This window comes from Erithacus rubecula, assembly GCF_903797595.1.
Source record: "Erithacus rubecula genome assembly, chromosome: 1".
Classification (NCBI taxonomy): Eukaryota; Metazoa; Chordata; class Aves; order Passeriformes; family Muscicapidae; genus Erithacus; species Erithacus rubecula.
In genome coordinates, this window is record NC_136658.1 from 104,151,088 (window position 1) to 104,178,365 (window position 27,278).

The window sequence follows — 27,278 nt, forward strand, 5'->3', positions numbered from 1 at the left end:
CAGGTGATCCCCCCAGCCCACCAGGGCTCTGATATTCTCATCAACTTAGCGCAGCACTTTTCTTGCAGCTGTTTGCTAAAGGAGCTGCCTTGCTTTGCTCAGAGCAATAACCCTCCTCTCCTGCTGTCTCCCTGCAGGGGCAGCACGCTTTCCCTGGGCAGCAGCAGTGCAGGGGGAGCAGCAGGACCTGCCAGGGGCAGAGGCAGCACTCCCCAGGCTCCCCTGGCACGTTCTCCAGCGCTGGGAGCGCGCAGCGTGACCATGGACTGCAGCGGGGTAAGGGACACTGTAGGGGGATAAGGGACAGGGCAGGGGGGTAAGGGACAGGGCAGGGGGGTAAGGGACAGGGCAGGGGGGTAAGGGACAGGGCAGGGGGGTAAGGGACACGGCAGGGGGGTAAGGGACAGGGCAGGGGGGTAAGGGACACTGCAGGGGGGTAAGGGACACTGCAGGGGGGTAAGGGACAGGGCAGGGGGTAAGGGACAGGGCAGGGGGGTAAGGGACACTGCAGGGGGGTAAGGGACACTGCACCCCAGGGACAGGGCAGGGGGGTAAGGGACAGGGCAGGGGGGTAAAGGACAGGGCAGGGGGATAAGGGACACTGCACTCCAGGGACAGGGCACACACAGGGACAGGGCACACACAGGGACAGGGCACCCACAGGGCCACTGGGCTGCTCTCTGCCCTGCCTGGAGCACAGCCAGGATCAGCCTGACAGGAAAACCTGATTTCCTCCCCAGCTCTGCTGGGGCCTGTGGAGATCTCTGCTGGAGCACAGCTCCTCTCAGCAATGGGGGTTTAGTTTGGAACACGTTCCTCTTTTGTCTAAAAATCACTGTGGATGTCCAGCATTAAATAATGAGTTACAGATTCTGGACTGGGAGGCACAAGGGATGGGGATAAGCAATTTCTTGGCACTTCAGAGCCTCGAGTAAGTGCTGTGAAATAAGGACATGCCTTTCAAACATGCACAGTCCAGCACTCTCCCACTGACTCCTAAGGGGAACTTTGCAAGTCCAGCACTTGCAGACAATCAGGCCAAACTGATTTTAGTTTTTTCTGAATTTGGACACTGGGCTCTGCATAAATTATTCCATACCACAAAATGTGTGATAAGCATGTTATCAGGACAATTCCTCTCACATGCTCTTAGGCATCCTGGGAGATACTTATTACCATTAATATTTGGAAAAAAGGTAGATGAGTGTTCAGATCAGAGCTCTGTTGAATGCATCAATTTTTTTTCTAACTTCCAGATACTTGGTCTAACATGTTGTCTTTCCTAATAAAAATGTTAGTGTATATGAAGAGAAGTTTTGGGAGTTGTAAATAAATGGTTGTTTTATTTATATTCTTGTTGGTACATAGACTGACTTTTTTCAAATGCATTAGATTGTTTTGAAAAATCCGTTTAATTTAGATGGAGTTGTGTTATTAACTTTTACAGGCAGGCAGAAAATCACAATGTTATCAAGGATATTTGCTTTATTTAAGGGGGTGTACTGGCATAATTTAATTAGTCCAAGTGCATTTGGTTTTGCCTGGCTGAAATCATTATGCTAGTAAAAAAACCCATAGGTTTTGTCTTTTTTTTTTTTTTTTTTTGTCTTTTTTTTTTTTTTTTCTGATTTCTGAGCTGAGTGAGCTTCTAATAGATTAAAGTGTTTCTTTTTCCCTGATACTTTACTCTGATTCTTCAGCTGTAAACTCAGAATGTAAGCAAGAATTGCATCTTTGTGCAAATTTTATGCATCATCAATGCTAAGCAAAGCAGATTAGACTGGAATCTAAATATATTCAGTAATAGACTGGATGTTAAAGGAGCTTTGGAGTTCTAAATCTAATAGAGATTATGCTTTTATAAACTGATATTAATTATCTTGGGTTTTGTATTTATGGCATGTGCATTTTTCCTCTTGGGCAGGACATTGGCTTGGAAAATGGCATGATTATCCCAGCAAGTGAAAGTGTACCTGAAGATTTAGTAAAGAAGCACTGCAGGAAACCATCTGGAACACCTTCCATTGCAGTTTCTAGGGTATCTTTGTCATCAGGCAAGTGTTAAGCCTTTTTCTTCTTTCTGACAACCTTTATTATCAGAGGATTATGCCCATTCTTGTGGCTCTGCTCCCTTTGTTCTTAAAACACGTTGAAAGACCAAATGTAAATTCCATATATTCATTCATTCTTAAATCACTTCCCTTTCACTAATCAAGTTCACACCCCTTCACAAGATTTGCACTAAAGAATGGTAATCCTTACCCCAGAAACATTGGTACAAAGTTATTGTTAGGTTAGTCACATGCTCTTAGAGTTGTTACAAGATTTCATTCCCAGCTGCTTGTTGTTCAATCACTCTCTGTGCCCCCCTGTGTGGAACAATACATGTATAAAAAATTACTCTGCTGCTGTCAATAAATTTAACACTCACTTTGCCCAGAAGCAAATTTGGGAAACCATGAGTGGTCAGACAACAAGCCCCTCACAGACTTCTCATGTGTTCATTTTTGTATGTGATGCTCTGAGCCAGTCAGTCCATCTGTAATTCACCTCCTTTCATTGGAGGCTGGGGAGTGCCAAGGGCTTGCACAGCAAGGTGCTGCCACAGCCACTTTGCAGCAGTGGATGGAGATGCTCATTTTCCTGTCTGACACAGGGGGCAGGAGCATCCTGCACTCTCCTGTTCCCCAGGCACTCAGCTGGGATCCTGCAGGGCTGGTGGAGGGCTTGGGTCTGCAGGCTTCTCTCTGGAGCACAGCAGGGCTCCCTTCATTGCAGCTGCTTTTAGCCCAAAGCAGAAACCTAGAGATGCATCCCACAGAGTTAATCCAAGGAGGGAATGCTCCTTACCTCAGACATTTCAGCTTGCAAGTGTCAGAGTTTCCTCGAGAATGTTGTTCAGCTCCAGGCAGAGGTGTTACAGATGGCTACTTAGGAAATAAAGATTCCCCTGTTCCTGCTACCTTACAAAATAAAAGTGTCCTGGTAGATAAGGACTGAGCTCGTGTTAAAAACCTTTCAGATTCCTACCTGCAGGATCCAAAATACTCTCTTCCCCCTCTTTTCTTTCTAAATACATTGAAACTGTCACACAAAAGATTTATATGGGGAGGACTGAGAGGCCTTGGAGAAAGATTTATTTTTTTTTTTTCTATGTCTTATGCTATGGAGTGGATGAGAAAAACTGCTGGAGCTCTTGAGACTTTGTTTCCTCCTAATGTCTGCACACTGCTAATGACAGAAGTACTTTCTGCATCCATCTGTATCCCCAGTTGCCTGGTTCTGATGCAGATTCTGGGGAGATTTTGGTGATGGTGGTAGATGTGAGTCACTGTGAACACTTGGACAATGAGTGAGTTTTGCAACATTCCAGGCTGGCAGGCTCACCAGAGAAAGTCAAAATCTTGGTGATCTGTGGTATAATCCACAGAAGAAAATCACAGAAGATAAATAAATAGTACAGGGGTAAAATTATTGCCCAGAAGGCTGAGCAGCACCAGAAAGCACATTTTGTCATAGTGATGTTCAATTGCCATATTTTTGGCAGATAACTAAAATAATGGTTTAATTTTTTTTGTTAAAAAAACATTGGGGTTGGGACAGTACTTGTATGGGAGAGGAAATGGGATATTTCTGTACAAACTGTAGCACAAATTGCAATTGTTTTTGTTTCCCAGACCGCAGCAGATCTGAGATAGATTTGAGTGAATCTTTCTCTGAAGGAAATGAGGAGACCCTGAGCATAAGAAGCAAATCTGTACCTAGTGCCTTAGATCAGGAATTGGTGAGTTATAAATATGTAAATCTTCACTTGGTGGAAATTCTGTTTGGACCAAAGAAATTAGGACTGTACGTGTATCTAAATAAAATATGGGTAAGGCAAGACATTCTTGCAGGGATATTTAATGAGTTTTTTAATAGTGTCATCTTCTGACTATGTTTGCTATAGAGTAATTTCAATGAATAATCATGGTTCCAGTTTGTTGTTAATTTGCTGGGTGTTTGAGTTCACAGATGAAAGAAACCTAGCCTGAAAATAAATTCCAGGCACTAAATTGCACATGCTCCAAAAATCTATTAATTCATATTTTCGTAAGTTTTAATTTTGACGCTGAGAAAGTTCATAGTTTAAAGGTTGGAATCTTTGTCTGGTTTGGTTTTCCACTTATCTGTATTTTTAGCAGGAAGACCAAACTTTCTGTTCTGGCAAAGTTGCTTCCTCCATCTTTCTGCTGACTCTTCCACACATCTCCATGGCCTTTTTTTGTGCATCCTGTGGACTGCTTTTCCTGAAGTGGTTCACAACTTCCATCTCCTATGCACACCCAAGACAGGCAATTTGCAGATGTGCTCCAATGCTATAAAAGAGCATCCAAGCTTATTAAATATGCATGGGAGGGAAGTTATTTAAACAATTTTTTCTTTAATCTCAGTGTGCTCTTAAGTTTCCAAATGTGTGCCTGTAGTTTATGCATTTTTCCTGTTGTCATAGTCTCTCCCTTCCATCTGCTCTTCCCAGAAGGGCACTGGCCATGACAGAAGTCTCCTTTCTGTAGAATTGAAATTTTAGTCTTGGTGGAAAGCCATGTGTTGGGATTTCCATCTTTTCTTGGATTAGCAGCAGTCAGAGAATGTGCCTGCAGCATTGCTTGGTAATCTTGAGGAATTAGCAAAACATTTTCCTGTGTGTCAGGAATTGGTGGAAGAACAACTTCAAAAATAAGTGATTTATTTTTAAATTGTAATAAAGGAAAAGGATGTGCTCTTTATTAAGAAGCTGGAAAATAATGCAGAAGAAAAGCACAAAATAAAAAATGCAGACTCTATATTTCTTCATATCTGTTCTCTGTTCTAATTGGCAGTTACAATTTAGATATTTCTCTGAGGCAGCTGCCAGAGATGACAAATCCAGAGAGGTTCTCTGTTCTTTGATTTCTTTCTTCTGAATCAGAGATTTTGGTTTATATTTCTTTCTTGCTGACTGAATGAAATTTCAGATTGCATCTCTGCAACTCTGTAGCTCTTTTGCTAGCACAGGAGACCTCTCTTTTGGCATAACCTTGATTTAGCTGTTCTGGGGTTTGGTGCTAATTCCCCTTTAAAATTCATTCATAACAGGAGTCACAGATCTCTGATTTTACCCATATCCTCACTTTCTCTGCCTTATGAAATAAACTGATTGCATTATCAGCTTTTATGTTACCATATTCATTTAGGGTAGTTTGTCTCATAGGAGTCCTTGAGGTTCATTATGGATGCAGTGATTTGAGATAAAAGCTGTATCCCTGCTGGAATTTAGTTTATTTGATGCTTGCATGTAAGAGACAAAAAGAAAGGTATCTGATGATGGTAACAGCAGCTCCTGCAGCCTCAGCAAGGCTGGAGTTACATTTGCTTTTCTTCCATGAGGTCCTTCAGTCTCTTGTTCCTGGGTGATGGGAGTGGTGGGGGAGATGCCACTTGTCAATAGGATATGCAGATTGCTGGAATTTATCAGCTGAAAGGATGGAAAAGGCTTTTAGCTTCTTTGCTCCCACTTTTATCAGGGAAACCCATGGGTACATACAGAGAAATCAGCTGGAAAATTGAGTGGATATTTTCTTCTCTAACTTAGTATTATTTTTGAAAATGAAAAGGGACAAGCCCCAAACCCCACATGGTGTACAGATGTACCAAGCAGCATGTACCAGCTAAACTCAGTGCTGTGTTCCAGTGTGAGCACCTTTTCCAGAGAGCTGTGATGAATTCCTGGCCAAGCAGTGCTCATTGCATGCTCAGCTGCTTTCTTAGGAGCAATTGGATGATGTGCCTTTTATAGCCCCCACTGGAGAGCATGAGATTAATGTCCTACTAGCTCTGACTTTAATGAGCTAATAACACCAACCAATTACATAGTTGCAATTCTGTAACACCTCCTGAGAACTAAAAATCGTTGTGGTGCAAAATGAATTAAGAGTGCAAGTTAAATTTTAAACTTTTTTTTAAGTTTTAGATTGCTGCTTGCAGACAGAAATTGGTATTCAGCAGTTGTTAGGACTCTGTGAAGCAATGTTTGTGTTTGAGTGTCTGAAGCACCCCAATCTGAAGATGTTGCCTTATTTTTTTCCCCTGTGTTTAATTATTTTGCAGTAAAAATGTAGCACTGCTTATTTTCAAGCTCACTGGTATGCATACAACAGTCTAAAGCAAAGAGTTTTTAATGTATAGAATTGCTTCTTTCAGTTCCATGGGCAAGTAAGAAAACTGTATTCTTGTTCCAAATTTAAAACTAGACTGCATCACCTGACATCTGATCTCAATGGGGAAGAGAAATTACAGGTGGAGTGGTGGGGATTTTTTTTGGTTTTTGTTTTATTTCAGGTTTTGGGGAGGTGTTACTTTTGAGTCATTCAGCTGTCTGTCTCCCTGAAATAGTTTACTCTGTTGTGCCTAAGTCTTCAAGGATTTTTCTTTCATTTAGTAGAAGGTATATATTACTTTTTTTTTTTTTTTTTTTTCTCCTCTCCCCTATGGGGTGCTAACAGCACCTTCAACAGATTAGAAAAATAAGAGACCAGCAGAGCAAACTCATGGTACATGAAACTAAAGGTTCTCCTCAGTATGTAAATTCTGGTGATAGCTTGTTCTGATTTCCCTCTGCTCAATATTACATATGCAGTGACAATTGGAAAGCAGTAATAGAAAATCACTTTTAGGTGCTTTATATCAGTTCAGTCAGTGGAGCAAAGGAGAGGGCATGTAACAGTCAGTTTTTTGTAAAGTATGGCAAATGTGCTGCAATTTTTTTTCTGTTAACTGTGAATTCAACTCTCCAGCAGCATTTCTCCCTGCTCTGTTTTTGCTGATTAGCACTGAAGTCTTTGAGACTCCTGAATTTGAATATAGTATTTCTCTGTTTAGTCTCAAAGAGTGAGAGCAACTAAGCAATAGAGAATGAGGTAGGTCAAAAGGCTAGGTTTTTATAGCTGCAAAGCAGATATAAGGAAGTTGAAAATATGACTTCCATTAAAATTAAAAACAAAGTCTTTCAAAATACATTATCATAAGGTTTAGGGAAACACTGAGATTTCCAAGATATGCCTAATAGGATTATAATTGTATTCTGGCCTTTTTCCTGTTATTTTAAGTAAGAGTTAAGAGTCCCATTAGGACCATCAATCACATCTAAAGATTTGGTTTAGATTTTACTTCACTGCTGTGTTTAAACGATGAGGGTTTTTTTCTGTATATAGATTAAAGATGCTAAACTTCAGTCTTGGTTATTAAAACTCAAGCACCTACATGAAGCTGTGCAATTACTCATTTTACACCTTTTTATTATTAATGCAATACAGAAATTTAATTATTTTTTAAATGTTTACCTTGATAGTGTAAGCATTTAAATGATACCATGAAGTATATGTGTAAAGGTTCCTGAAAGCACAGCTGTCTCTTCCCCTTACATTCTGTGTTTGTGCAGAGATGTGGAAAATCTGAACAAAATTCCTCTACAGAACAGAAAGTGAATGCATTCAGCACCATCTTCCTAAAGTGAAAACTTGTGAACCCAAATTAAGTGACAGAGGCTGACCAAATACAGTGCAGAACACAACAACTAAAATGCCTGTTTGTCATTTAGGGCTATCTGGATGAAACAGAAGAAGATATTGATGACATAGTGGCCTCTTGCTATCCAAGAAAACATGAACATATGACAAGTGGATTATCAACAGTAAGCTCTTGAGTAGAAAATATCCATTGTCCATCCACAAAGGCCGTATTTCCTCTAGAAGGGAATTTATTTCATATCACATTCATCTTTCATTCTACACTTGAGAAACATCTTTTAAACATCTTCAGCTAGACTTTCTATTATATTATTAATGCTGTTCAAAGCTAAAAATGCTGTTCTCTGCAGGGCATGGAAAGAGAAAACTATATTTTGCATACTCATTAGCAGACTTCCTCATATACTTGGGTTATTATCAACTTTACACATGGAGAAGGCAAAGCAGAGGTGTTTGCAGTGTGTGACTGCTCAGCTTTGCAAAGGAGCACTTGATCTTTATCAAATTGAGACAAAGAGAAAAAGACTGTGGGGGTGATTTTCCTTCTCAAACTGCTTTCTGATTTTTTAGGTTCTTGGGACACAAACATTTGTCTGTGTGTTTGAATACATTCCACTTCAATGGAATCATCGTTCACCCCCAGCTCAGCTTCTCATTCTTTATGGCATGATTGCTATGCCACCCATATCTGGAAAGCATTTTCCTTTAGAGGTGCTTGGGGATTAGGCTGGTGACAATAAAGGGATAGCTGCACCTGATGGTAGCAACAAAACTGGTTTAAAAAGCCTTCTGTTGTTCATTATGCAGCCTGTTATTCACTGGGAAAGAAAATTGATAATAAAAGCAGCCTTTAACATGTCCAGTTTATTACTATCTGCTGTGTTCCTCATTTTTGGGATCTGTGGTCAACTGCTAATATCTTCAGAGATGCTCTCTGGCCACTCTTCTTTATGGCTGTGTCTAAGAATAGCTCTGCACAAAGCTGCAACAAACTCCATGTAGAGTGTGTGAGTGCTGAAGAGGATGAAGAAAGATGTCTTAATACTAAAAGGGAGGAGAAATTAAGGTCTATGACAATAACCAAAGAACTGTCCCTTCTAGGTTGCACCCCCATCAGTGTCTGTGCAAGCAAGGCCAAGGAATCCCCAGTGAAATCCTTGATCCCAATGGAGCTGGCTGAATTCAAGCTTGGCTTACACAGGGAGGAGACAGGGCTCAGAATATTAACATCACAGAGCATTTTGGTGTCTTAGATCTGGCCATGTCAGACCATTTTCCCCTGTGTTTTTTGTAGCTCAGACTCAGCAGAGAGTGCAGCCCTTCACCCCCATCAGACTCCAGCAGTGTAGCCTGTGGACCCTGGGCTAATTCCACCACAGCCTCCAGTGCTTGCTGGTCCCAGGGATTTTATAGACAGAATAATTTTCATTTCCTCTGGATATTGATAGGAGGGTTGCAGGGTTTTCTCTGTTTTTTTAAGTGTTTTCTCTGCCAGGTCACTAATTAATGATCTGCATTTAGGGATCCTTCCCTCTGTGCTTCAGGCATGTGTTGGCTTTTGTCCTTTGCTGTAGGTTTCCCTCTGACCTTTCTTTTAAGCAAAGTGCAGCTTTTCCAGTGCTGTAGGTTTGAGATAATCTCACATCTCAATGCTCCCATTTCTCCTTATTCACCATGACATGATTTTTAATGTCACTGCATGCAATGTTATGGCAAATTTGTGAATGGCCAGCTGCTTCTCCCTGCAAGAGCAGGGAAATTTTACAGGTTCATTTCATTATTCCCTTTAAGTGTCTTACTGACATTTTCCCATCTTATTTTACCTTCATTTGGATTGTTTTAAGCCTTTGAGCCTTCTTGCCCAGTATGTTCTTTTATCCTGTAATGTCAAATGACTGTTAACTCTTAAGTCATATTGAAACAATATTGTTAATGAACAGTAGACTCATTACTCCTTTTTCATTTTCCTTTTCATTTTCCTTTTCTTTTTCCTTTTCTGTTTCCTTTTCTGTTTCCTTTTCTCTTTCCATTTCCTTTTTCCTTTTCCTTTTTCCTTTTCCTTTTTCCCTTTTCCCTTGCCCTTGCCCTTGCCCTTCCCCTTTCCCTTTTTCCTTTTTCCTTTTCCATTTTTTTTCTTTATTGAATTTCAAATAAGTATGGCTCATCTAACAATTAATATAAAAAGAAAGAAATATCACAAAGGATAAAAACACTTGAAATCTGTCTGCAACATGAATGAGCAAAAATGGAAGTGGAAAGTGACATTGAAGAGAAATTGTATCTCAGTGTTAGTCTTTTATTTTGTGTTTTCCCAGTGTTATTGCATGAATTGTGAGTTTAGTTTCCTCTTCATCCTTCATCCTCCACATATTTATGTGGTGCTGTCAAGATCCACCACATCAGTGAGACTAAAATATTCCAGGGCTTTACTGCAGCACTAAGATATGGTGCAAAACAAATATAATTTGAGTGAGATTATCAAAGTGAGATTATCAAAGTGAGATGCATCCCTCATATATTTTTTTACTACTTTCTAAACAGGAATAGGAGTATTTGTCTTTAAGATTTTACATTTAGTGTATGCAATGTCCACTGTAAATGCTACAGAACAGAGTCTGGGTGTGGGGGGCAAAAAGTGAATTATATCAAATTCTACAACATTTATTTAATTTTCTTTGTGGTTTGCAAGCAGTTCAGAAATCGTGTTTGCATAAATTCAAGGGTCAGGGACCATCTATTTGTTTCAGACCTTCTGTCATGTTTTTTTTCCCCCAGCCATTTATCCCGTGCTGCCTTCTTACATAAAGATTGAGGAAAAAAATATTTAGATTAGAGAGAGAGAAGTGTTTGGAGCAGAAAACAACTCATCCACCTCCTGGTATTGGTATAACATTGAGGGTTTTTGGGTTTTTTTCTGAAGTGGGCATACAAACCATTGCAGGGATAATTTGGGCATTTTCTAGCATATGCTGGACTGGTTAAGTTCTATATGAGCTCCTAAGTTCTTAAGTGTTAAAGGATATTTTCATTTATTTTAGAGGTGGAAATATATAAATGGTAAAGGCTGGAATTTACCTCAAGGCATGTTAGAAATTGGGGGAAATATGTCACATTAGTTGTTATGTGTTTATAATTCTCCAGTAATTTTAACCAGTAAAGTTAATGGAATTTCAGACAATTATAAAAAGGATTAAAAGGATAACCATTTATTTTTCTTTCCTTTTTTTTCTCTTAATTAAGGATAAAGCCAGCCAGCAGAAATACATCAAAAGCACTTTTTTTTTACTGTTTATTTTTCCTGCATTGGTTATAAAATTAAATTCATGGGTAACAATTGCTTGTATAAATAACACTTTTCCTATCTGCTGTAGTTTGCCACATTGACACAGAGCTGTTTATCCCTTGAGCCTCCTGTGCTGCAGGGCCCTTGGAGAGTTGAGTTTTGTCACAAACCAATTCTTTCTGTGCCCTTTCCCTGGACTGAGCTCTTCCCTGCAGCTGGCAGGGAAGGAGATGGATCAGGACACAGTTGGTGAGATCCTGCTCCAGCAAGGAGAGGAGGGAAAATGTGTCCCCCAATAATGAATTGATGTGGTGTTTTTTTTCCCAGGGAGTGACATGTTTCAACATTTTAGTGAAATTGTCATCTATTCTTATGAGCTCCACAGGGAAACTGCCCTTTCTTACAAAGGCACTGATGCTGCAAATACAGGAATGCTTAGACTTTGACTGGCTTCAGGGAGGACTGACATGCACATGGACATGTAAATGAAAATAAATCCAGATGTAATCCAATATGAATCCAAACCTGCTGAGCTACTGTTCTAAATTATATTTTTTTTAATTTTGATACAGAGGTTACCTCATTTCTATGTAATTACTTTGAACCATGAATCCTCCAATACTTGAAGTGTATGGAAAACACAGCATTTCTCTGATTTGGTGATACTTTTTTCTTTCTTTCTCACTATGGCTTTGCAATACAAACTTCCTTTATCTTTCCATATGGATAAAGATTTCTCACTGCACTTATTCTTTCTTATTGCAGCAGTCTAATGCTCTTATCTCTTGATCTTTTGCACTGTTTTCCTTAAAGAACTCCCCAGAAGGCTCTGACAGAAAATGGACATATTTAAATGTTCCTGAAGCAGATGGTGATACTGTGAGTTCTCCTGAATCCTCTGCTCTAGCTTACTTTTAAGGTTTCTTTCTGCTTTCTCCCTATTTGTTGAAGACTGTACCTGTGTGTCTTGCAAGGTTCCTATGTGTCAGAATTTAGGTGGTTACATATATTTTGGTTTTGGAGCAATCCTGTTCAATGAGTCAAAAGAAAATGTGCTCCAGATTTCTCAAATGCTTTTGGTTCTGGCAGTGTGTGCATTTCTCCAGTTTTCTTTTAAAAATATTCAGTTTTTTCCTAATTGTAAATTTTAGGAAGAGGGAATCCTCATGGCAATATTCTGCATTTTATGAGTGTGAAGGAAGAGGGATTGAGGGATGATATATTATGCTGTAGAGGAAAAAAATTGTGGTAATATTGATAAAATTGTTTGACTTTACAAAATTGGCAGCAATGGGGTGAGGGTTGAATTTTGCTCCTTCTTTTAGAATTGTTAATAAGAGACAGGTGCCACTTTAAATAAATATATTTTCATACTATATCCATTATGGGAAGCATCCTTGTAACTTTTCCTGAGGGCTCTGTCAGCAGTTGACTTATGAGACGAAGTAAAAATGAGGTGACCAGCTGAGCCAGAGAATTTTTTTTTTTTTTTTTTCCCTGCTTGGAACTTAAATGAGCTTAAAATTTATGTAGCCTGTCTGCTCTTCAGTTCTTACATTAATTAAAAGGTGGCAATTTAGATTTAGTCATGTTTATAAATAGGTTTGAGTCTTGCATGGAAAAACATCTGTCTAGACATTTAAACTACTATTAACTATGGTTTTTATTCCCTTTACATCAAATCATGGCAATTCTACTCTATGATGTATCTGTTTCCATAGCAAGTCCTAAAAAGTGTGACAATATTGCAAGGCTGCAGCTTTATGAAACAAACAAAAAAAACCAAACAAACAAAAAAAAAAAAAAAAAAAAAAAAAAAAAAAAAAAAAGGCTATTTGGAGAAGAGGAAAGTGTTTCAGCCCCTGAGCCCTTTTTGTGCTCCCCTCCAGACGAGCATTACCAGCATGATGAGTGTGTACAGTGAAACTGGTGACTATGGCAGCGTGAAGGTCAGTGGAGAAATCCTCCTCAGCATCAGCTACATCTACAAAACTGGTGCCCTCAACATCCTGGTGAGGAGCTGCAGGAACCTGGCCATTGCAGACGAGAGGAAGCAAAGGACTGACCCGTAAGCACAGAGAATTCCCTCCAGCTCTGGAACCAGGGGCTGGGATCCAGGTGGAATTCACAGGAACCAGCTGCTACAGCAGCATTTTGGTGCTGCCTGGGTTTGGGTTCCCTGTGGGAAGGGCATTTCCTGTGTCCTGTTTGATATTAAGAAAAAAAAAAAAAAAATGGAAGGAATAGGCAAGCAGCATTGAATTTCTTTTTACTTCTATTATCAAAACTGAAGTATATGAGATGAGTGATGTTCTTATCAAGGGAACAAGGATTAATGGAAATAACTTTGCTTTCCTGTGCCCATAGATGTGCTTTGCAAGCACCATGTTTTCTGAATTTCTCATTCTAGTTTTCAGTATAACATATAAATTGCCTCATCAGAAAGTAAAAATTAGTGTCTCTAATCATGATTAATCTTTGGTATATAAACGATGAAGTTTTTAATTATCTTGTATTTGCAGTGTGTAGTTTGTCACGTATGACCAGTTGGTAATCATATGGTAAAATGGAAATTGTTAGGAAAGCTTGTTGCATTTCTGAGCATAAATTAATTTAACTCTGCCTTTTTAAATTCTGATCTTACCTGATTAACACCACTGTGTTTAGATAAAGGCCACACCTCTCCATGTTTGCATATTCTCTATTATGTGTTTATATTCTTTACACTGCAAAATTAATTTCCTCCTATGTTACTGATGCAGCAGTGCCAGGTTTTTGCTCAAACTGGTCATTTTCTTTTCCTTGCTGATACTTTGCTCCTTGCCCTGCAGGTATGTCAAAGCTTACCTCCTGCCTGATAAATCCCGCCAAAGCAAGCGCAAGACCAAAATTAAAAGTAACAGCACCAACCCAGAATTTAATGAGACACTGAAGGTGAGAACAGGCTCCCTCTCAGGCTCTGATGAATGTTTCACTTATGCTCACGGGTGTTTTCTAGATGGGTTCCAGCACAGGGATTAGAACTTGGAAGAGCTGCCTCAAAAGGGAAGGTGTTTAAGGAAAAGCATCTAGTAAACCCGAGTTGCAATTTCTGGCTTTCAGCATTAAGGAAGGTTAAAGTTTTGTTTGGTTTCCCCCTTTCCAGTTAAAAATTTTATTAGTTTCCATAGATCTGTTTCAAAACTCTTGATGTTTCCATCTAGCTGAGTTTAGAGTTAATAGGAGCACCTTTAAGATTTTATATGCCTGATGCTGAAATAAAGCTGGATTAGAACTTCCTGTCTAACTGATTTTGAAGAGAAATAACATTTTGCAGTAAGATCTGAGTCCTTTTGGAAGCTTTAACTTATTTCTAAAGCAGAACTATGATAAGACAATGCCAGCAACTGCTTCACTATTTGTCTTTTTAAAAACCTCTGGTGAAGTTCATTTTCTGTTGCAATGGAGTTGATGTGCTGAGGTCTCAGTGCCCACAGCTCTCTCCTTCCTTGCCCTGTACCCTCCCCTACCAGAGAGGCTGAACTCTTCTGAGTTCACAGTTCCCCTCCCTGGCCTGTGGGGCAGGTGGCAATGCTGGGGTTCCTGCCCCATCCCTGCCTCTCTGGCATCTTCACCCCAAGGCTCCTGCTGACTCCCTTCCCTACCAATTGACAAGTTATCCAGCAGGTCATGGAACCAGAAACCCTTTTTAGCTTCTCCTGAAATATATATATATATATATTAGTTAAGTTTTAAATAAGTTTCCTATAATAGAAGAAAATAATGTTCCCTGCTGGTGTGCTTGGCTTAGCCTGGCTACAAAACCATTTTGCAGGCACACACTCAGTCTGGCCATGCTGCTTGCCAGGGAGAGCCTTTTTACAGCCTCATTTTTAAATGGCACAGAGTAAATCTAAGGTTGAACTGGGAAAAAAGTAAAGTATTAGACTTTATTTATTGAGTAATATAGCACTAAACATATTTGCTGGGTGAAGACAGGATATAGAAGTTTCTCAAAAACCAAAAGGGGGTTACTTGAAGTGTGCACAGGTAAGGAAGAGGTGTTCATCCCAACTGGAAATCCTGTTTAAAAAAAAAAAAAATGAAAACAGAAAGAATTAAATCTGTCTTGTTTCTTCTCTCTTTGACTTTTCCTCCATTGTTGCAGAATATGAGGTTTCTCACAGTTGGCATCCAGGCTCAGGCACTGTAGGTATATGTGTACATGACTACCCAACTGACCTGACTGTTTCAGCTTTTGGAGAGTATTTGTTCACATTAAATATTGTTCCTGATGCAAAAATAAGACATCTGGGTGTGTTCAGCTAACACTAAAAGGGTGAATGGCAGGGAAATAATGGGCATTTTGCTAAAAGTAGAATGTGAATAGCCAGAATTCCAGATGTTTATAATTTTCTGTGCATTTGTTACACTATGATATGAGTTTTTTAATAGTTTTGATATATTAATAGCTAGAAATGAGGTTTTTTAGCTTTGAAATCCAACAATGGTTTCTGATAGACTGTGCATGCCTTGCAGATGCTGCTGTACATGTTTTCAGAACAAATTTTTGTAAGCTACAAATTAAAAATTGGAAATGAGGAAATCTGGAAAACAGTGTCCAGCAGACTCTCTTTAGGGATGAAAGAAGCAGTTGGGTTTCTTCTTTTTGTCAAGCTAGAGGTTGATCTGCTTCTTTTACATAAACTTGTAGGGAATTTACAGGATCATATTTTTAAGCATCAAAATTTACTTCATAGTCATACATACCCAGTAAATAATGAAAAAAAAAAAAGCTACAATAGTGATAGTAACATAAATTATCACTGGATGAATACATCAAAGAAAGATTTCACATTAACATTCTGAGCTTTCTGGCTAGATCAATCTTGTTTGCAAGGAAAACAAATCTCTTTCATGCTCCATTTGTTAACTGCTGTGGGCTTGGGGAAAACTGAGCTCGAGCCATAAAAGGCTCAGTGGAAAATGTTATTTCTGCTTATTCTGGGAGTTTCTTTTTCTCTTTTTCTGTTGGTAGTATGTCATCAGCCACTCACAGCTGGAAACCAGGACCCTACAGCTTTCTGTCTGGCACTATGACAGGTTTGGGCACAACAGCTTCCTTGGGGAAGTGGAAATTCCCTTTGACTCCTGGAACTTTGAAAATCAGGGCGATGAGTGGTTTGTGCTCCAGCCCAAGGTAAGGATTTCCAGGACTGGTGAAAGTACTGGGAAGAAAATTTAGCAAGAGTTAGTTGTTTTTATCCTTTGGAACTTGTTTAAAAAGCAGGACTTTATAAGTGTCTGTTATGACATTAAAAAAAATTAATTATTCATAATTCAGTAAAAGATTACTGGTTTAAAAGTCTACATGAAAATTTCACATATGATTGTGAAATTCACAAAAAATATCCACATATGATGACTTAAAAACAATAACAAAGAAAAAGCTTTTAAACAAACCTCAAGTTCATCTTGTAATAAATTTCAATTAAAAAAATTACATACTAAATACATTAATATTTAAAATAGCACCAAACCAAATAAAATAAAATAAACCAAAAAACTTTCCTACCATTCCCAACTTTTAATAGGTTATTAAAGAAAAAAGCTTTATTTTTTTTCAGTTCAAAGTGCTTTACAGCTTTCAGATGTGTCAAAACAACTTCTTAATCTCTCATTCACTTTAACTAGAAAGGCACAAGATAAGGCACAAATCTCAGCCAGCAAATTAACTGGGCTGTGAAACAGAGCCTGCCCTGGACTTAGTGAAGGACAGGGTGATTCCTGTGCCCAGGGCTCCCCTGCTTTGGCAAAGGGGTTTATTTTTGAAGAAATTCAAAGAGCTGTTGTAAACTGGAGGATCAGAGGTTTCTGCCTTGCTTGCTCCTGCAGCAGCCATAATCCCCAGGAATCCCAGGGGTTTAGACTGGCATTTAAAAAGTTTACTTTTCTAATTACAAAAAAAAAATATTAAATGTGCATGTAATACTGTCAAGAAATCTGGATGTTTTGGTTTTTCTATGTTCATTACATTTAAGGAAATAGTGTCTTTTGGGTTTCAGGAGAGTGTGTTTAATTTTTTGCCTTTCTGTCAGGTGGGAGATGAATCTCTTTGCTCTGTAATTAATTTCTAGGTAATTTCTTTTAATCCTAGTGGGAAAATAACCAAAAAAGTAATGAAGTTCTCCTAGAAAATAAGCAATGAGGCACTAAGCATTTCAGCCAGTCCAGCTGGAAGCTGGTATCTGATTATTTCCAAACACATTAAAATGATTTTAAAATTTCTTCTTTTACTGTCAAAGAAAGCAAACACAGAACTGGTCTCGTCTGCCTCCTAAGTTGTTGCCAATAATGTTTCTAAATTTAAAACACTGCTAAAAGTTTTGATCAGCAAGTATGATATTTTAAAAATCAATTATTGCTTTTTGAATTAACAAAAAATGAGGCACTGGTCAATATCCACACAAAATACACACAGCTCTCCTCTATGAACTGTCTGATAGAGACAGGAGTGAAGAAATGGAAACCAAACATTTTCTGGGATTTATGACAGAGCTTTGTTTGTTTTATCATGAATCATTTAGCTGCTTTGGTGAAAAGGTTGGAGACTTGAAGGCTTGTTTCTTCTATGAGCATTGAGAGATCTGTTTTTCAGAGGAGTGTGGTTAAGTCAGAAAAAGTGGAGGAAAAAAAGTAGATTTCTGTGGCTAAAGAGGGGACAGAGTATAGAGTCATGTTTGATGTGGGTTTGGGAGAGAGGCTGACAAAATTTTTCAGACATTAGGACTTACACCATTGCTTGTCCACTAATAGAACTAAATTAAAAATAACCTTTGATACCCTTATGGGAAACTTGATCTGAAACTTGCTTAGTTTAGGCCATAAATGAGCTGCCTGACTGGCAAAATGTAGATGTGCAAATTATTCCACAGCTGTTTTCTACAGGTTCTCTTTAGTCCTTTGTTGTAGCAGCTGGCACTGGACACTGCTGTGAGACTGGACTGTTTTCCTCTGCAGCAGCACTGCCTGTGTTGCTCTAAAAATGCCTCAAAGTCACAAAAGGGCCCTGCTGCTACGACTAAAATTGTTTTGTTCTCTGTCCCATCCTTGGGTCAGTCTTGGCCCCAGTGAACGTGGCCAGTGCCTCAGCCTGGAGTGAAGGCAATGCTGACTCCCTGCATCCACCAAATGGATTCCTGGTGGGGTTTATTTGCTTGTTTTCTCTTGGTAATAGAATCTTGACCTTTGTGGGGTGCCAGGAAACAAGCAGAATACATCTCATAGAAATACATTCCCAGGTCAGACATTCCTCTCTAAGCAGTTCTTTAAAGGCTTCTGTGGTGCCTCCAGCAGTGCTCTATCCATGCCCTTTGTCCCTCTAAAAAAATCAGAAGATTTGCTCATTTGTACCCAAACCTAAGCACTGCAGCTTGCACAGGAATCACATCACAGAGTCACAGGATGGTTTGGGTTTGAAGGGTCATCCAATATTTCCAAAATGTAATTTCCAACTTCTGACAACATGAAATTCAGTGCCCTGCCTGTGAAGGCCTAATGCTATTTTAAGAAGGATGGGCTGAAGAGCATTGCTTGCATTCTTCTGGGTAAGATTTAAGCATTTCTAAAGAAAGATGTAGAAATGCAGAAATAGTAGCAGTGTAAAAAAAGAAAAGGGCACTGGGAATAACACTTTTAAAGAAGTTTTTGTGCATAGAAGTTGCACTCTGTTGTCCTTCACCTTTGTTCTCCACACATCTATTCAAAGAGTGACTCAGGAGTGACTGCTCTAAAATGAAACTAATTACATTTTAAACCCTGACTGGTGGAAATAAGGGCTGTCCATCAGCTGAAAGCAGTTGCAGTTTATATACTCAGAAATAAGTTTGAGGGTTTTTTTGCTGCTGGTTTTTATCATTTACTCATGCTAGATAACTCCTCCATGTGCTCACTGAACAGTGTCTAATGCTACATGAGTTTATTTTTCTGAGAGATTGAATTCCCTAGCTCAAAGTTTTCTAAAATGTGACTGCCTCCAATTTGGAATGTCTAATTCTCTGAAAGTGGTCTGGTATATCTTGATGTGTTTAACTGTTTAAACCACTATATGGATATATTACTCCATTTTGACAGAATTAAAATCAAAAGAAGAGGGTGAATGAGTAACCTTGGCTGGATTTGGTTGTTTATTTTCTCTTCAGGTGGAGGTTGTGACAGATTTTGGGCTTCAATACAAAGGAGAACTGACAGTGGTTTTACGCTATATTCCCCCAGACAGAAACCTAATGCTTCCTCTGGGGCAGTTTCAAGGTAAAACATAAATAATAGTGATTTTAAAAATCATGTGATGATGATGCATTAAAAATCCTCACTTAAGACGAAGATTGAAATCATACTTTAATATGCTCATTCGTAGAATCACAGAATGTTAATGGGTTGGAATGGACCTGAAAGACCATCAAGTCCCAGCCCCTTGATCCAATGTGGTTTCAATAGTTATGTGTGGAAATCCTGAGCCATGTGAATGGTTTTTTTTCCTTCATCTTTTTCTCTTACACTGAACTTAAGGAAGGAAAAGAAAGGAAGAGGAATATGCACTCAATGTTGATGCATGGCTCTGACTAAATTTAGAAAAAGAATCTGGACATTAGGTAATATAATCAAGGGAAGCCACAGAGAAAATAAATTGTCTGCATTGTAGTCTGAGAGTTCTTTTTTCAGCTAGTTATGTACAGTGTTTAGCTGATCAAGTAATAGACTTCACTTAGTTCTTCATGCTCCATTCACCTTAATCTGCCACCTCATTTCCAGCCTTTTTTTCCTCACTTTCCCTCTGCTCAGTCTTACTGTATTACTGCAGCAATGTAGTCCTGTAAAATCTTATCTGAGTTCTTTAGGGTGAGCCATTATTTTCACTTGCAATGAACAAGGGAATAGAGTTACAATCTCTTTACATTGTATTAGCATGAAGAACAGCAATGCTTTGAAGTGAGTATGCTTCCCTGGGTAGCACCTGAGTGCACGTGGATATGCCAGATGCAGGTAAATCACTGCCCTGGTGACAGTATTGCTTGTAGAAATTTGCATTTGATAGCTTTGATTTCCTTCTTTTCCTTTCCTCTTTTATGACAGATGATATTCCCTCTGTAGCAGTAAGGTTTACTCAAGGTTTTCTCTCTCAAAAACTGATTGTTATCAGTCTGCATTTTTAAAAATCAGTGCATTTTAGCACCACTCCTGATTTCCTTTCCCTGCTGTTTTCAGCCTGAATCAGTGTGCACAATCTCTGCCCTTGCTGCAGGTGCCTGTGTCCTGGTGCTGGCAGTGTTGGGAGCACCCTGGGCTCTGAGGAGCAGTGCATCCCACACAAGGATGCACCTGGCTTATTTCTGGACTTTAGCATTTGGGACAGAGGTTTTATAGCTTCCTTTGTGGTCCAGGGCTGCTTTAATATATGGCATGCAATTTTTTGTGTTCATCATAGCAATCCACAAATAGTTATATTGGGACAGGACTTCAGATAGAGCATGTTGGTGTGTCCTGCAAGGACCAGCTAGTAAGTGCTTGGTCAAGTTCTTTATCAAATATGGAGGAATTTTCTGCCTTAATAAGGAATGCTTTAATCCCATTGCAATAAATTACTTTTTAAAATCTAGCCAAGACAATTTACAGATCCAAATCAGTCTTACAGTGTAAATATAGTTTCTGATTGTAACTTTACAACTTTGTTCTATGCTTAGGAAAGAGAGGCTTCAAAAAAGGAAAAAAAGGAGATTCTCATCTGCCATCTGGAGGCATATTAGAAGTACTTATCAAAGAAGCAAAGAATTTAACAGCAGTGAAATCAGGAGGCACATCTGATACTTTTGTGAAAGGGTTTGTGGGGTTTTTTTCCTCTCCTTTTTGTAATGACTGCACTGGATCTAATTTAAGATTTGTGTCACATGCCTCTAAGCATGTGAGTACACAAAAAATTTACATGATATGATGTGTATTTTTTTAGATATGCAGCATTTTGTGTTGGATACTCAAAATTCAAACTACACAGAATGCTTGTGTTTGAAAAAATTAATCCTGCATTTCTCATTATAAGGGATTTCTCATAAATATAGGCTATGCATTATAAAAGTTACATTTAGGAAATAATAGATATCTTAAAATATTTTTCTTTGCCAGTTTTTGCTCTGAATGCTATTTTTCAGGCCTGCTGATTTTTAGATATATTCCAATTCATAGTAATGAGTTGAGTGTTGTTGATAAATGGGGTCTGCAGAAAGCATCCTGTGTTTAATTCCATGATGCAGCTTACAATTTATCATGATCTTCTGGTGTGCTTAAAATTATCACTCAGCACATGCATTTCAAGTAGAAAAAGTAATTTTCATTTCTTTCTCGACAATCTCTTGTTGTGCCTTGAGAGGAACACTGGACAAGATGACATTCTAGCCAGTGTTTTTATGATTATTTCTGTTTTTAGCCTCACTGAAACAAAAAGTCTGTGGTTAAGATTTGGGGCAAGGGGACCTAATTCCAGTTTCTGCTACAACTGATATTGTAGGTATGAGAACAAATGGAGCACAAATAGAAAATAAGCACTTCTGGTTGATGCTTAACTTAATAACAGTGGGGACATGGGGTCCTGATCCCATTTGAGCCTCTACATGATTGTTATATATTATGAACACTAGTGAAAATCCATTTCCATGTTCATTTTCCTTTTCATTATCTCCCAGATACCTGCTCCCAGATGACAGCAAAGCTACAAAACACAAAACTCCCATAGTCAAAAAGAGTGTGAACCCCCAGTGGAATCACACCTTTGCCTTCAGTGGCTTGAATTCCAGGGACATTCGGAATGTCTGCCTGGAACTGACCGTGTGGGACAAGGAGTCACTCTCCAGTAACATTTTTCTGGGAGGTGTCCGTTTGAGCACTGGGAATGGTAAGGCCCCATCTGATTCTTGTTGCTTTTCTTATTCTGCTCTGCTGTTTCCCTACCCCATGTGATTCATGTGTATGAAGGACACAAATGTTACAGAGCGTTTTGAAAATATACGGGAAGTTGTGGAATTTGGAAATGGAGAAAAGGCAACACGTAGATAATCTGTAGATTATTTAATTCTCTCCTCCACTGAATGAGACACAAAAATCATATGCCCATTTGTATTTCTGCACAGTCTAAAAGAACTGTGAATACCTTAGAAAGCATTCCTTAGTATCCCAGTGAGGAATCTACTAGTTCTGCCCAGCAGCAGCCTTTCTGCTGCTGATGGTGTGAGCTGGAAGAGGTGTGAATCCATTCTTCCTATATTGGGAAAAAGTATTTGGTGCAGTGTGGGGAGGTGGATGAACCTGTGTGCCTGAAGGAGTTCAGTGACAAACTGGTGCTCTCCAGGAGCTGCCTGCTTTCAGTACAACTCCCTGTACAGGTCGAAGTGTAAAGTGCTTGTCATTCTCTTGTACACTGTTGCAGTAAATGAGCAGCAATGTTATCCAACTGCTTCCTAAAATGGCAAATTCCCTCCTGTTTTTACAATTTCCAGGTGTGAGCAATGGCAAGGAGGTTGACTGGATGGACTCTCAGGGGGAAGAGCAGCACCTCTGGCAGAAGATGATTGAGAGCCCGGGAGTTGCAGTGGAAGGAGTGTTAATGCTGAGATCCAGCATGGGGAAACGCAGGCTCTGAAAGACTTTAACTACTGGGAGTGCCACAGGTACTCCTGGCTCCAGTGGTGTCCAGGCTCTTGTCACTTTGCCCATTTGGCATTTCAGCATCAGAAGGGTTGTATACCCTTTGCCTTGGATATTAAGGCTCTGAGTGAGATTTTAATGCATTCTGCACTTTCATGCACATTCTTTACCCAGGCTTCTTGTGTGAATGGTTTCTCCTGAAGCCAGTGGAACTGGACCTGTTACAGAGATCAGACTGGCTTCCTCTGTCCCTCCTGGTGGCTGAATGCAGCTGACGAACATTCTGCCTGAGCACTGCTCAGAGTGAGCAAATTCTCCTGCTGGACTTTTCTTGAGTAATGCCAGGTTGATGAAACTCTTCTGGCTCAGAGATGGGCCAGAAGGCAGCAGTGGCACAGCACAAGCAGATTCAGAGTGAGTCTGTGCTTTGGTGTGTGTAAGTTAAGAAGCCATAATGTTGTGATGACAACAAACAGTGTTTCTTTATTGTGTTTGCTTGTTGGGCTGTGCAGAGGTGCAGCACAAGGGGCTTGGGACCAAAACCCAACCAAGCAGGGCCAGTGCAGTGTGTTCCACCCCAGAAACAGGCAGCAGTGAGCTGGTGGGCAGTGCTGGTGTCCTGGCCTCCTCTGGGTATTTTAATGCACGTGTATAAAAGGCAGACTTGGTTCAATGTAACCAAAGAGCCTCTAATGAAAATTAATCATAGCAAATCCTCAGTTTCCAGAACTACATGATGCTACTGTGCTTTTCATTGAGTTGACAGCTCTAGCCAAGACCTGATGTCATTGAACAGAGGGAAAATGTCCACATGCCAGTCCCCATCTGATGTGTCACTGATATGAGACACATGGACAGAGTTAGCTAAAACTTGATTCAACAGATTGTATAGAATAGAATGGGATTAAAGCACATGCCAAAATGATTTGCATCACTGTAAAATCTTCTCTGAATGGGGTCCCATTCAGGCCCATGCACATTATTTATAATCCAAGGAGGACATTTCTCCTGAACATCCCCCAGTGGATTCAGTGATGAGTGGGTCTTGGCCAATACAATCATTATTCTTATTAACTGTGACAATTGTTCCACGGTAATTTTGTGATTCCTCAACATATAAGACCAAGGAAGATCAGGACACTGAGTGAACAACATTTATCCTGAATTTTCCACAATTAGAACACAGCTTTCTATTTGCACTGGTAAATACATAATACTGGTAAATTCCTACATTTTGATTTTTACCCCGAAGTTTATTGCCAGAAGTCTAGATTGAATAACAGAATATGAGCTGATGGCCAAGCAACTATGGCTGGAGATTTTGACATCTGTTGTTGTCCTAGTGGAAAATTACCTGCATGTATTTAGAGCTGAATTGAAAACCTTAAAATGTAACATTAATTCCTTTATTTTTAAGGTGTTTTATGCTGTTTTTTGTTGGAGTGGCTGTAAACTGCAGGGAAGTTTACAGTCAGTCTTCTAAAATCATAATATTATTGGATAAAAAAGTATTTATTTGTGTTGAAAACAGTGGTTTTAATAAAATTGCTTCCTTATGCATAAGTTATTTCAAAATTCTGATATGAATTCTGATATGACTTTCAAAAGTCACTGGAGGTACTGCTTGCCCAGTTGGAGACTCACCATTTTCAGAAATTACTGAGTCATCTTTGAAAATAAAAATTCTCCTACAAAATCTCAGATTGGGAATCAAACATCAGTGTTTACTCAAGAAAACTGACTTAATTTTCCTTCTTTATCTTTTCTTCATTTCCTTCTGAAGTTCAAGTCAAATTGTGCAGTGAGGGAATTTTTCCAGCCAAAATTATTCCATCATTCTACAATTCTGTGCTGCAGATGCTGTGAGCTGATAAATTAGAGCACAAATATCAAGCACACAAAATTTTATGATCTTGTTCTTATCACAATAGTCTATCCTTAAGTATTAGTTTACTTTTTTATCAGTATCTTGCAAAGTGAAACCAAACCTAGCTTTTGGCACCTAAACTACCTCTCTAACAGAATTGCTTTGAGTTGTCTTGGTTGTTTGTACTAGAATCCTGAACTTATTTTGGGAATAATATTACACTGATGTGTAGGCACAAAATTTGGTTTTTTTCCCTTTTGCTAGAAGTTGTTTCAAACATCTGAACTTGTTGAACCTAAAGAAAATGGTTTTTCAAGGTAAAATTACAGCTCAAGTTGTAGAGGAACACTGGTCTGTTGAATGGTTTGTTTTGATTAATTTTGATGGTGAAAATGGCAAAAAATAATAACAAAAAACTCCTCCAAGTTGCACCTTGGAATGGGCAAGCTTTCATTTGCCAAACTGAAAATACTTTAAATAATTTTAAATTGAATTTACTTTTGCATGGAGCATAAGTGTTCGCCTAATTTTTGAATGGTACTTCCTAACCTCCTAAGCAAGAAGATTTTAGCAAAACCACATATTGCTTTGAAACAGAAAAAAAAAAAAAAAAAAAAAATTGTATTTTACTGCTTCAACTGCTGCCCATTTTGGTCCAAAGGCAGAGTTTGTGATGAATGCTCTCATCTGGGAAGTGTCACCCTGCACACACATAGGCTTTAAGCTCTGCCTTTTCCTTCCAAAGGGCCAAAATGTCACTCTGAGCCCACACCTGGAATTACAGGCTGGACTATGAACAGCCTGAGTTCAGTCTCTGGAAGGAGCAGTTTCACCTGGAAGGAATTCTGGCCAAGGGGGTGATGTTTGCTGTTGGTGGGTTTGGGGCAGAACAGTGAAATCACCCCTCTGCAGCACAGTGTCAGGATAAAAGGTGTCACACTCACCAGAGCCTCGGAGAGATGATGAGCATCAGATAAACACTGGAGCAAATTGGAAAGTTTTCCGTTCTCAGATGTTATCAGCTCATTTGTAGGAATCATCTGATTTATAGAAAATGTCACATTTAATTATGTCTCTCATCTCTTTGTTCTCTTCTCCTGTAAGGATGGTTTATGGTTTGGAAAAAGCACAAGATGATTAACTGCAGATGTGATTTCTTGTTTCCCGGATATTTGAATTAATTGCCCATAATTGTGTGTCATCATGTACTGTGTGTTACCAGGCTGAACAAAAAAGACAGAAAGCCAGGAATTAGACCAAAGCTTTTCTTTTCTATCTGTGTTTATTGGTATTGAAGGTGCATGAATGGTTTATTCAAAGCTAATTTTTAGGAGGAAATAGCCACAATTTTAACACTGATTCATAAACTCCTGGTCTGAGTAAACAGATACAGCAGAGCTGACTTTTCTGAAGGCTTTTTCTACATGGACCTGAATAATTGAAGCTGCAACAGTGAAGAAACTTGCTCTGTGGTGGGTGTAGAAAACATGTTATAAAACACATTTTACTCTGCTACATATTTTTCTAGCAAGGTTTGTGATTAAATTTGAGGGTTCAACCCATTAAAGAAGAATGAAAGTGCAACTTTTGCCGTAAAAGGTGAAGTTGGGCCAGTAAACACATGTATAAACAGCACCAATAACTATCAAAATGAGCTGATGCCCAGGGCCTTCCAGGCCCTACTCTCTGGTAGCTTTCTCTATGGTGAGCATGTCTTGATCATGGTACATTAGACTGGAAGCTTTTTCTTCTGTGCCTCTTCCAAAGCAGATATGCTGAGGCAGCATGAATGAAGCATTTTTACATCATGATTTTTTATTTATTTTTTTTTTTCCTGACTGGTTAAGCCCTGCTAAATGCAATTATTATAAGTTGCATTCTGGAAAATATCAACTCAACTATAACAGCAGAGCAGCCTTTCAGGCATCCATTGGTCCTAATTGATAAGGAGAACTAACAGCAGGGTTGCATTTTAGTCAGGAGTAATTTTGACTTCTTGATGGCTCTGCACATTGCCCAGTTTCAGGAATGGAAAATTCACAGTTTGCTCAGTAGAGCAATGAAGAGAAAATTGCTTGGGTGTCTTACACCTTTGGAGAAGAGATCAGAGTCCTGTTTTTACAGCTGTCTGGTTTGTGGGCTCACACAAGATAATAAGAGTTGTTCCTGAATCTCTGCAAGGGTCTCTTTCCCTTCACCTCTCCCTTTGGTTCAGCAGAAGGTTTCCCTGGACACTGATCCCCAGTAGTTTGGAGGAGGCAGCATGCAGAGTGATGGGAGAGCTCCACTTATTTTCTTCTCTATGAGGACAGAAGAAATTTTCCTTTGTTAACACACAGTATTGATTTTCAGCACTTCACCACCATGACAGAAACAAGTATCTTCTGAGAGCTGACCCATGCACTTTATAAACTTTTAAAAAAACTAATTAGTTGTTGTTTTTTCTACCCCCAGAAATTTGAGAACCCTAGAGAAATGATGGTGAATTCCAGAAGAGGATGCAGACTTTTATTTGCAGTGATGCTCTTTACCATAGCTCAGCAGGAGGTGCTGAGAAGCACACAAACAGCACCTTGCCACTGTGCCCATGAATTTCCTCCCTGATGATTTCATGTCTGCAAATGCTGTTTAATAAGTGATAATAATACAGTGTTAGTTATACTGTGTATATTGACACTGGGAACTGAATCTCAGCTTGCTTTTTAGGTGACTTTTTAAGTTGTTGTTGAAACTCATCCTGGCTACATCTTGACCTTTTATTTAGATTATTTATTTCAACAATTCTACTTTGTGGCAGTAATGTTTACATGGCTGTGTGCTACTGCTCCTGACAGCTCTCTGTGTATTTTTGAGAATAATTCTAATTGTTGAGGTTTGTCTAAAGCCAAGCATAGTCATTAGTTGCAGCAAT

The 27,278-nt window shown here is 39.1% G+C and overlaps 1 protein-coding gene across 1 annotated transcript in view; it reads left to right on the top strand.

The window, feature by feature from the left end:
- The window catches only part of SYTL5 (synaptotagmin like 5), a 55,724-nt gene extending 30,767 nt beyond the window's left edge, over positions 1 to 24,957 (top strand). Inside the window, exons 7-18 of the mRNA XM_079327809.1 lie at positions 138 to 276; positions 1,925 to 2,054; positions 3,678 to 3,784; positions 7,619 to 7,711; positions 11,644 to 11,709; positions 12,720 to 12,898; positions 13,662 to 13,764; positions 15,848 to 16,009; positions 19,011 to 19,119; positions 20,550 to 20,685; positions 21,543 to 21,751; positions 22,353 to 24,957. Coding sequence (XP_079183935.1) covers positions 138 to 276; positions 1,925 to 2,054; positions 3,678 to 3,784; positions 7,619 to 7,711; positions 11,644 to 11,709; positions 12,720 to 12,898; positions 13,662 to 13,764; positions 15,848 to 16,009; positions 19,011 to 19,119; positions 20,550 to 20,685; positions 21,543 to 21,751; positions 22,353 to 22,495 — 1,576 coding nt within the window. The 3' untranslated portion in view covers positions 22,496 to 24,957. The remainder of the gene's footprint in view (positions 1 to 137; positions 277 to 1,924; positions 2,055 to 3,677; positions 3,785 to 7,618; positions 7,712 to 11,643; positions 11,710 to 12,719; positions 12,899 to 13,661; positions 13,765 to 15,847; positions 16,010 to 19,010; positions 19,120 to 20,549; positions 20,686 to 21,542; positions 21,752 to 22,352) is intronic.
- The last annotated feature ends 2,321 nt before the right edge of the window (positions 24,958 to 27,278 follow it).